Raw genomic sequence first — 12642 nt, 5'->3', positions numbered from 1 at the left:
GAGTAACAATAAGTGATTACAAATTATCTTCAATTTACCTCTCTATAATCATATATTTATAAGATAAGAGGAAATGATGATAACGTAATTAATTATCAAATTATCTTATTGAAATTGGAGATAATCATAAGAGGTAAACATATATTGTGATCTCATCATAGTAAGAGGTTAGAATAACAGATTAAAAAGATCATGAGAATAGTTAAAACTATGAGAAGTTTCTCTTTCAGATATTTCTAGATAGAAGGGTTTTACTCACACTTAGATTAAACTACGTGTAGATGACATGTCCAGTTGATCACTTCTTTGACGCAATTATCTTATATTTGATTAAGACAAAGTATGAGCATTGGGCAAGATATATGGTTAATTTTTAAGAAAAAAAAAAAAAGGTAATAATGGAAAACTATTCTCTCACTACCATTAGTGTTTAGACTTGTCAATTGGATAGGGCAAGCTCGAGACCCAATTGTTTGGTCCAAGAAATTTAGGTTCAGCCCCCAAATTGGAATACTTACTTAATGTATTATATTTAGTATTTATGAGCAAGAATGATGAGCATTATTTGAATGATATTGAAAAAAAATGATGTGCCATATTAAGTAAAGAAATTATATAGGTTAAAGCATTCCTAAGAAATACTCATCTGCGACTAGAAACCAGATTTTAAGTTTTGGCTTTGTGCATGCGTATGACAATTTTAGTTGTTTCGCTTGAGCATGAACTCCTCGCCAAGTATGACAGATTTCAAGTGCTTTGTCCATGCGATGTTAGTACTTGTCAGGTCTAAGATATTTCTCCTTGCATTTATGTGTGACGCCCACTAGGTATGACTAATAATTCTCCTGGATACTGGTTGAGGTGAAAGTTTTCTTGTATGCATCATATATTTATACCAGAAGGAGAATAACAATATCAAATATATAAGTAAACTAGTAAAGTATCAACTCGTAAAGTTTTGACTATAGAAAACAATTTAGTAATGATATTGAATGTTTTATTTATGTTTTACAAATTGAATCATTAATTTTCAAAAAAAGGTACTTATTTTTAATGGTTTTCAAGAAAAAAATTTATAAACTTATATACTCTATGAGCCTTTCAGCTCACACTTGTATAGATTTCTCTCTCCATATCACCGACATCGTTTCGTTTTGCATAGTATTGCATATTTTGTATTTCACTTCATGAGGGTTTTTAACTATCCATGATATGAGACATGATACTTTATCATTTTTGCAAACTTTGCAATTATATGAAACTCGACTTATATGTAGAGATAGTTTTATGATTTTTAGTTAAAATAGCTTTCAGCCACACACATGACATGTCTCAGCCACCTAAGTCTTACAGGAGTGTCTGAATCTTATAGGATAGGGAGGGTTGTGACGGGGTTCAATCACACCGATTAATCTTTGGTCCAAGTCTGAAGTCTTTGTAATTATCCATACAATGATGAATAATTTGCATCACGCCTAATCCATTATTTCATTTCTGTTTATTTAATTTATTCTACAAATACAGAAACATTTATCATTCTATAACTATTATTCGTATGCATTTGGAAATATAAATCAGAAAAAGCTCATTCCCTTAACATATATTGAAACAGAAAATCTGTACATAAATTGCTTGCTTTGTTGGCTTATATGTGTAGGATTTATTTCTATATTTGTTCTTGAAATGATTCATAGCCTGTTTATTCCAATAATGGAAATGGGGCTGTACATGGCATATAGCGAAATTTCCAGCCATGGCCATAATTTGTTAGGGAATTTAATTTCCACATTTCATACGTTCTCTTTTGGCCTATAAATATCTCATCAACCACATGGTGCGACATATAACCAGGTTAATAAAACTTCAAGAGAAATAAATGTCGTGAGGCCTGGCATGGAGAGGTAGAGAGAGCAGTGTAGCCAAGGATGACTTTCCGGCACAATCATATGCATTAGAGAAACTTATTCTTTTAGTGCCCCGGAAAGTTGTTCTTAGCTAGACTGAGCTCTCTTCTTCTCATGCAAGGCCTGCTGGCAATAAATATATTTGCACATGTTGAATTGCAAGGTTTTGCCGATGGGTGATAATGCATGTACACGTTATTATCATCCGAAATTTCCCATTAAGGGGATTTGCATGTTGAGTACATCCAAGGATATGACTTGCCGCCATTGCTCTTGCTTTCTGGCGGCCTGTCGGCAAGTTGTACTTGGCTATCTTGGACTTTCTTCTTCTTTTGTACGACCTTTAATCGTTTGTTTCTTACAGGCTGTCCAGCCATGGATGACCGTTTATGGCATTATATATATATATTCTTTTACTCCTCACATGCATACATATGATAATTATAGCTGAAATATTTGACCATAAATGTTTCAAAAGCAACTGGCTGATCCGGAAAGATTTCATATATCATAGAAGAAAAATACAATAGCATCGAGATAGGATTATTTTGTTTAAATAATACTATATTTTCCAATATATACACTTTCTTTTCAAATTTATTGTGTATGTATCATCTGACGCTTTCATTTTGGTCGATGGAGATGAAGAACACGTATGATTTTGTTTAGGCTAGATCTATCAACCAGCTGGTGAGAGGAATATTGTATACCTGTAATATGTTTATAGTTTTTGGATTGTTTAACAGATTCTGTCTAATGTGGGGCTTTACACGATAAGGGTGAGGAGAAAATGGTTGACAAAACGAGATAGCTCAGTATCATAATTGAAAATTTAAGATCTCTGTAAATTTCTTCTCAGATGATAGTGAATATTTTTCACCCTCAACGTGGATGTAGGCAATTATTTGTTTTATTTTCGAACCACTATAAATTTATTGTGTTATTATATTTTTATGCTTATTCTATCTGTAGCTCGTATCAATTTTATTATATTGTCATCAATTAGAGCAAATATAAACTTTTGGAAACCCTATATTTCATTATATATATATATATATATATATATATATATTTGATATTTTTTATTAGTTGAAATATGTGTCATATCACGTGTTTTCGGGGTATTAATTCAAATAACCTATTTTTTCCTTGTATACATATATAGCCATTTCTTTTTCCTTTCATGCATATATAGCCTAAAATATACAATATTTAAAATATCGTTAGACTTTGTACTCACCCAATCAAATATAAGCTCATTCAATCAAGATATAAAACTCACCTACTCATCTAACTAAGACTAAAATATGAGATGAAAATATGAAAATTTTTTATGACTTTGACAGTAGGAAGGTTGGTCAGGTGGTTGTCAGCCGACCAAACACCCAGTCAACCAATTTATTTTTAAAAAATTGATCGGTCAACCAATTTATTTTTAAAAATTAATTGGCCGGGTGGTTGGTCAGTCGACTATGACCGACCGGCCAACCACCCAACCAACCCAAAATCTTATAATTTTTGTCTTTTAAAGGCAAAGTCAACTTAAAAGTAGCTATATTTATATAATTAAAAAAAATATAGTTATATATATATAAAAGGCAAAATAAATAGCTATTTTAATTAATATCCCCGTGGTTTCACTTTTATTATGTTTGTGAGAATTTCACATCACATATATAAAGTAACAAAATATAATTATTCTTCTAGCAACTGAACAAGCAACTATTTATAATTTCTTTTATTTTTCTCCTACCTATTATGGTAACAATCAACAAAGTCGGACTTGGAGTATTAATAAATCTCTTTATAATTTATAGTTGATGAATGTCAATATAGCGAATTACTACAAGAGTACACAACATTTTGTCACAATACAAAATTGATCATATATTAAAAAATATGGACTTTTTATGTGAAATTTATATGATTTTGGGTTTTGTAATATCAACAATTAACTTTTGGGTTTTGGTTCTACTGAGATTTGCATCATCCAATATTCACATCATGTGTTCTCAGGATCCCCATCATATCTCCCTATTGCCTCGTGTCACTGGCCTTCTAAGGTTCATATATATTTCTTGAAATGAATCCATCTTATACTATTGTGAGAAAGAGTCTAGTTTTTAACTTTGTGAAATTGAAAATATAAAACTAAGACTATGTTTGATTTAAGTAATCTTTTATTACTAAAATCAAAAGATCACCATGAAAATAAATTATCTTAAGGGGCTATTTGGTTCTAGTAAACAAAGATTATTTTGATAATCTATTTTTTATTAGTTATATTATTTTATCTAGTTTGTTAGTAATTATAGTAATCTTTTACTACTAATGGTGATGTGATAAATAATGTAGGTGGTAATCTGATTATCACATTCACCTTAAGTATTAAAAAATTATCTTAATTATATTCTTAATTATTAATTTTTTAGAACAAAAGTAACATCATTTTCAATTAATATAACAAGTAATATAAAAAAATATTTTAGAATAATTATATCCAAGGATATTTAAGTAAATTAATTTGCTAGTATTCTTTTATTACCTCTAACCAAACATAATAATTATTTATACCTACTTATTTTTACAAATTTTATCAAACACAGTAATCACTTATGTCCAATAATCTTCTAAATAATTTATTTTCAATGTAATTTTTCAATTTTGGTAATAAAACATTACCCAAACTATACACCCCCTAAAAATTAATGGATATAAAATAATATTGTGTTTGAGTAAATAAATATATACATATAATTATTATATTTAGTTGAAAGTAAGAAAAGAATGTTGCGATATTATTTTACTTAAACATCCTTAATATATTAAACTAAATTTATATAAAAAATTAAAATTGTAACACAATTAAGATTACATTGATAATCTTCTCATACTTGAAGTGACTTGCCACATCACCTTAGTGGAGAATATTTTATTGTCTAACATATCAAATAAGGTAATATCAGTAATTAATAAAAAATCGATTCCTAAGGTAACAATTATTACCCCAAACCAAACTCACTATTAATCTATTCTAATTCAATGTAATGTATATATGGGTTGAACAACGTTTTTCCATCCAAGGGTTGCCTCATTAACGTTATTCCACTCATAACGTTTTGAAAATAATTTTAAACCCACTATCTAATTTTATTAGTGAGATCAATTAACTAATATGCTAAAACTTGACAATATTGTCTATTGACTTTGCATTTGTTTATTAAAGTTGTATAGTAATTTGATTTCCGAAAAATTACGAAATGTTTTTTCACGCATGTTTTCTATTAATTTTATGATAATATTTATGAAAAATAAAATTAAAGAACCCATAGAGACATTTCTTAAGACCAAAAAATTTGTCTATTAAGTTATTAAGGTTGTAGGGTGTTTTGTAGATTTTTAAAGTTACAAGAACAAACCCGAAATAGCCTTAAGCTTGAAAATGTTTGATAAACCAAGCTTTCAAAACCCGAGATTGAAATAAAACATTAACTCCATCAATACTACTCATAAGTCTTTAAGAAGTGTAGTTTTAATATTTAAGATATGTAAACCGTGAAAATTTTGCCAACAATGTAAGATGAAGTGTTGAATCTCATATAAGCAAATAATCATGAACATAACATTTTCAAGTGATTTGGTATACTACTAGAAAGTCTAATGTTATATTATTGAGTTCTATGATGTAAATTGATATAGTAACAACAAATTATTACAAAATGTCTTCAATTTATCACTCTATTTTCATGTATTTATGAAATGAGAGGAAATGATGATAATGTAATTACATCATTTATTACACATAGATCCTCGTATAATGAATCTAGACATCTAAATAAAAGTTACTTATCAAATATCCTAATAGTAAGAGATTGGAATAACAAGTTAAAGAGATCATAAATACAGTTAAAATTGTTAAGAGTTTCTCTTCTCGATGTTTCTAGATGGAAGATATCTACTCACACTTAGATTTTAACTATGTGTAGATGACATGTTTAGTCGTTGATCACATGGTTAATTGCTTCTTTGATGCAATTATCTTATATTTGATTAAGACCAAGTATGAGCATTGAGCAAGATATAAGGTTAATTTTTAAGAAAAAATGTTATATTAGAAAACTATTCTCTCCCTACCATCGATGGCTAGGCTTGCCAACTAGGTCAAGTAAGCTTGAGGCCCGATTGCTTGTCCCAAAAAATTTAGTTTCAGCCCCTAATGGGAATATTTACTATTGTATTAAGTATAGTCTTTATGAGCAAGAATAATGAACATTATTTGTATGATATTGAAAAAGAAAGATGTATTATATTTAGTAAAGAGATTATAGAGGTTAAAACCATTTTACAAAAATACTAATCTATCGCTAGAAGCAATATAATATTTTGTGTATGTGTATAATAATTTTAGTTGTTTCGCTTGAGTGATAAACTTGTCGTTATGTATAGCAGATTTTAGGTGTTTTACCCGTGTGATGTTAATGCTTGTTAGGTCTAACATATTTCTCCTATTTTGCATGCATGTGGGATACCCACTAGGTACGATCGTGTTCCTTTTGCTTCCTAGTTTGTGTGTGTTATCTTAGCAGTTTGTGCTAAGTTTTGCTTAGGTTGTTCCTTGGAGTCTCAAGTCTGAGGCTTCGGTGTCCTTTCTTGTTTATATTTCTTAATAAAAAAATATTTCTCCTCGATACTGGTTGAGATGAGAGTTTTCTTTTATATATCATTTATTTATAGCAGAGGGAGAATAACAATATCAAATATATAAGCTATCATCTCATAAAGTTTAGCTAATAGGAAACGATTTACTAGTGATATTGAATTGTTTGTTTATGTTCTATAAATTGAATTAATAATTTGAAAAAACAAAAGCTACTTATTTTTAATGGCTTTCAAGAATATTGCTTTTATAAACTTATACAAGGTCAAGGTCTTTAAGTACTGACATTATTTATAGTTTTCATCTTCTAAAGCACTGACGTTATTTCATTTTGCGTGTCATGTCACATATTTTGTATTTCACTTCATGAGGATTTTTATCTATCCATGACTTGCATTTGGTAGATATCTTATTATTCTTTTTTTGGGTAAGTGGAGAAAAGGCTCGAACTCAAGTTTTTTATTTGAAAGTTTTAATGCTCTGCCAGATATCTTATGTTTTGTTGCAACTAAGATGAGAGAGCTCGAACTTAAGTTTTTTATTTGAAAGTTTTAATACTCTGCCAGATATCTTATGTTTTGTTGTAACTAAGATGAGAGACCCAATACTTCATCTTTTCTCCAAACTTAGCAATTAAGTGAAACTTGACTTAGTTGCAGAAATTGATTATGATGTTTTTATTCAAAAATAGTTTTCAGCCTCGCACATGACACTTTTCGACCACTTGAGTCTTATAGGAACATCTAAATCCTATAGGATAGGGAGGGTTGAGACAAGCTCTATCACATTGGGTTAGTCTATGATTTAGGTCTGAAAACAATGTAATTATCCAAATAATGATGAACAAATTCCGTCATGCCCAATCCATTATTTCATTTTTAAATATTTTATTTATTCCCTAATTACATCAACACTTATCAATCTATAACTACTATACATATACTTTTAGAAATATAAATCTGAAAAAGTTCTTTCCCTTTACATATACTGAAACAGAGAATTTCCAGCCATGGCCTTAAATTTGTTAGGGAATTTAATTTCCGCGTTAGGTAATTTAATTTCCATGATATATGGGTTTCCGTTAACTTTAACTGTCTATGAATGGGTATTTAAAATTTTCAAAGTTAAGAAGTGAAAACTTGAGAAAACATAATACTTTGGGTGGTAATAAGTCTTTTGGCCTCTTTAGTTTCTTCTTGCACTTAGAGCACCTTGAAATATCAACAATCTCAGCCAAAAAAAAAACCTCAATTAAATAAATAAATTGATAAACCTAAACCCAAGACTCCTAGCTAGTATGCTACCAAGACTCAATTAACACTCTGCAATGGTAACATTTCTAAGCCAAACCTTGAGTATTACTAAAATAATGCGGCATCATAATTTATAATTTAGCGTTCACTGTTACAAATATAGTACTGCACATTCAAAATCTCCATTGCATTACTAAAACCCTGTATCCAGTAAAATTACTGGGATATACACTTCACACTACAATTATATTGTCTTTGGCTGTAAAAAAATGAAATATTTATTCCGTCATTATTAAAATCCATTTGGTTGAACACTTAAAAGGTAGTTTCCAGAGTCCGGGCTGAACACTTGGCTGAACAAGCATATAGTTTTCTGGGTTTTATTAAATTAAAATAGTATTAATATTTGCCCACATTTAGAAAATTTTCTAACGTGGAGTATGTTCTCTTCAATGAGAGAGAAATAAAATGGTTTGATAGTGTTTGCCAAATCGGCAATCATGACAAAAAGAAAAATCATTCTTTCCTTTTATTAACGTGTATAAAATCTAACATGTATTTGATAGACTATTTACAAGGGTGCCCTAACCTTATATGCCAAGGCCAAAACACTTACTCCTACCCAAGATTTAATCTACTATCAAACTTCTACTAATGAAGTTTCAAAAATTCAAATATTCATCCGTCAACTATAAAATTTAATAAAATTCGTTTATTCTAAAGGTATAATTATCATTTAATTTAGAATTTAAAAGATAAAATTTTATTTTATTTATCCACTTAAATTTTAAAAATTAACCATTGTTCTCACTGTAAGTTTTGAAAACTTAACTTTTATAACTAGGGTTATTTTTTTTCTCCACTTGGACAGAAATTGGTTCCACCTGACCAGCCTGATCTTGACTTGAGAAGCCAAATTATTTATTTGACAGAATTTTAAAAAAGCTACTTGAAGACTTGATGAGACACATATGTGTACCTATTTGTATATAAACAATTTTATGCGTATCGATTTTTAAATACACAAATAAATACATATATGATGTGTCATAATATAATTAAATATTATTTTTATTTTTAGTTTAAAATCATTTAATCATTTGATAATATACATAAAGTTGTATATATTGTTATACTCAATATGGTTACGTATAGGATTATTGTTTATATATACAAATAGAAACTCTCTTCACTATATATAGCGCATCTGACCCACCACCTTCTTCACCATCTCAGAAGCATTAATATCTCCAAGCGTTTTCTTGATTTTCTCCTTCAATGGCCAAACCCAAAACTTATGAGTTTGTTTTATCCGACAAGAAAAGATCCGACCCTGATGAATTGGATGGCGATGATCTTTTCATCACAAACAAATCAATGTTTTCAGGCTTGGCACTCACTTTCGAAGATCCCGTTGCTGCATTAGCCAGTGCCCGCCATGAGTTCGGTGAACACGGTGGTGTTAACATGTCCATCGAAGCTTCCGCTACCTTCACCGTGATGGAGCCTGAGACGATGCGCCGTATGTTCTCCGGCGAGCTTGGTCCCGATCGAGACTTCTACATCTACAGCCGTCACTTCAACCCCACCGTCTTAAACCTCGGCCGTCAGATGGCCGCCCTGGAAGGAACCGAAGCCGCCTATTGCACTGCCAGCGGTATCTTAAATTCATAATCTAAGCCTAATTATCATAAATTTAATAACCCTAATGCAAGAAATCATATGAATTGCAGGAATGTCTGCAATTTCGTCAGTTTTGATGCAACTTTGCAGCAGCGGTGGACACGTGGTGGCATCAAGGACACTCTACGGTGGGACCCACGCACTGCTGACTCACTTTTTGCCAAGGGCTTGCAACATAACGACGTCGTTTGTGGACATCAGCAACCACGAGATGGTTCACAATGCAATCGTGAAAGGGAAAACCAATGTGCTATTTTTTGAGTCAATGTCCAACCCTACACTCACGGTGGCTAACATTCCGGAGCTGAGCCGGATAGCTCACGACAAGGGAGTGACGGTGGTGGTGGACAACACATTTGCTCCGATGGTCCTCTCGCCGGCTCGGCTGGGAGCCGACGTCGTGGTTCACAGCATCTCCAAGTTCATTAGTGGTGGCGCCGACATTATTGCAGGTACATTTGTCCACCATGCACATGCTTAGATCTTGACGTTCGTAACGTCCGGATATAGGTTACTTAAATGATGATAATGGATCTAAATGATAAGATAAATATTGACTTGCTTATTTGACTTGTCTTTTTTTTATGACTACTGTTTGCCCAAGGTTCTATAAAATGACTCCGGAAAGGTCAATTCCCTGGTCATCTCTTAAACAATTTTATATTTTAATTTATATTAATTTTAATTAAAAATAAAATATTTTAATAATTCGAACATAAAGAAGACGTATGACGTAAAGTCATACCTCTTATTTATAAAGTATAGTATTATATTTTTAAAATATATAAGAGTAAAGTTGCATTTATCTTTTATAAAATATGATATGATAATATCTGATTAAATAATTTTAAAATAAGAAAAAAATAAATAATTTCATCATTTAATTATAACTTGTCACTTAGTTTATAAAAATAAATTTGTATAATTTATTTGTATATATAATTTTATTCTCTGATATATATGTGGAAATTGATTGCAAACTTAATAGGGGAGAATTAGCATTTCATCATCAAACCTTAGGTAGAAAATTATCATTTGGCCCCTGTTAGGTTGCTACTTTGTATGGCTTCCTATTCAAATTGACACATGAAGGATGTTGTCCTTTTTTGTCTCTTTGCAATAAAACTATATCTAGATGCATATTCTTATATATATAATTAGATACAAAAATGATTTGTTATAATGTAATTTGAATATATAACTATTTAATAATATATTATTTATATATTCAATTATATACATAAAAGTATGTGCACATATCAATTTTTTTTTTTTTTTTATGATTTTTGTTTTCAGGGGCTCTTTGTGGGCGTGCGAGTCTGGTGAATTCCATGATGGATCTTCAACAAGGAGCCCTGATTTTGCTAGGCCCAACGATGAATGCGAAGGTTGCCTTTGACCTGGCTGAGAGAATTCCTCACTTGGGCCTCAGAATGAAGGAGCAGTGCCACAGAGCAATGACTTTTGCCGCAAGAATGGAGAGGCTAGGCATGAAAGTTGTGTACCCAGGCCTCGAAGAGCACCCACAGCACGAGCTCCTGAAGGCGATGGCCAACAAGGACTATGGGTTTGGTGGGCTTCTCTGTGTGGACATGGAAACAGAAGAAAAAGCTAACCGGTTGATGAACTACCTGCAAAATTGTACTCAGTTTGGTTTCATGGCAGTCAGCTTGGGCTACTATGAAACCCTTATGTCTTGCTCCGGCAGCAGCACTAGTAGTGAACTGAATGCTGAAGAAAAAGCCCTGGCTGGGATTTCACCAGGCTTGGTTAGGATGTCAATTGGATACATTGGAACATTGGAGCAGAAATGGAGCCAATTTGAAAAGGCACTACTTAGGATGCAGGATTTGGGTTAATATATGTAAACTTTAGCTTTTTCTTATATCTGCATAATTGAGTACGGGTGTTTTTGTACACAATTGGATCCTGTGTGGCAATCCAACTTAAAATAAATAAATCTCAACAATTCAACAAAGCACCTACCAGATCAGCTTATTATTAGTATAGTACCACATAATTAATAATGTTATTATTAGTATGCGAGCAAACTGGCAAAGCATAAGATCAGATTTGAGAACCATCCCATATTCATCTCATAACTTGTCATCCATCATTCATCAACATTACTGTCTTCTTCAGCCAACCATTATAATTCAATGGCCTCATCTCAAGCTACGCTATGCTTGTATCTTCAACTTAAATGATTTCAACCCACCTACTAAAATTACTATTATATCACAACAAATGTAACGATATACACCATATGCCTATTTTTCGGTACTTAATTAGATATTCAAATGATGTATCATAATGTAATTTTAAATTTAAAATAAAGTAACATCTAATCACATAATAGCGGGCACATTATCTGAGTATTTAGTTTGATACTAAAAGTGGGTGCACATCGCATTACTCTAAAAGAAACAATAAGACCATCTACACCTAGTTTTGAGTACCTAATTGATACATAAATAATGTGTCATTATATTATTAGATAATTTTGAATTAAGAATTATGACACATCTCGATATTCAATTGGATACTTAAAACTAAATCTAGAAAACTTGCTTTAAAAGTATTTCCTTTTAAAATGTGGTTTCAGTATTCTATATTTTAAAAAAGATTTTTAATCTTATAATCATATAATAATGCATCATTTGTGTATTCAAAAATATATGTACATAATTTTACTGATCTGAAAAATTTATAATACTATGTAATGTACATCAAGTTTAATATGTTTGGTTCTTGGGTGAAGAGCTGAATTAGAGACTAGGAACCCAACATTGACATTGTTACACCAAACTATTATGTTATCAAAGAATGAGACTTCAATTTCTTAAAATAAACTTCCCAACCAAGCCACTTCTTTAGTTGTTTGACTCAGAGCTCAATATATACTATGACTTTGTTTAAGAAACGGTAACAATATTCTCCTTTCTTGAAAACTATTGAACCATATTATCTCCTGGAAAAATATAATAGACACTTGTTAATCTTCTGTCTCTAACATTTTCTGCCAATCAACATTAGTAATCTTCTAGCTTGAGTTTAACTTGGTTTCAAAAAAGAAGTTAAATCTTTTTATTCAATTTAAAAGAATTTTAACTAAGTTATAACACCCTCTCTAAAAATACTTTCC

The 12642-nt window shown here is 30.9% G+C and overlaps 1 protein-coding gene across 1 annotated transcript; it reads left to right on the top strand.

Moving 5' to 3' along the window:
* The first annotated feature begins 9049 nt into the window (after positions 1-9049).
* Positions 9050-11427, top strand: LOC123199747 (methionine gamma-lyase-like). The gene is made up of 3 exons (XM_044614798.1): positions 9050-9471; positions 9548-9949; positions 10794-11427. Exons 1-3 carry the CDS (start codon positions 9093-9095, stop codon positions 11354-11356), a joined length of 1344 nt encoding a protein of 447 aa, XP_044470733.1. The 5' UTR covers positions 9050-9092; the 3' UTR covers positions 11357-11427.
* The last annotated feature ends 1215 nt before the right edge of the window (positions 11428-12642 follow it).

Source organism: Mangifera indica, chromosome 16 (assembly GCF_011075055.1).
Source record: "Mangifera indica cultivar Alphonso chromosome 16, CATAS_Mindica_2.1, whole genome shotgun sequence".
NCBI lineage: Eukaryota > Viridiplantae > Streptophyta > Magnoliopsida > Sapindales > Anacardiaceae > Mangifera > Mangifera indica.
The sequence above is the reverse complement of the archived record's forward strand: the minus strand, read 5'-3'. Positions and strand labels throughout refer to the sequence as shown.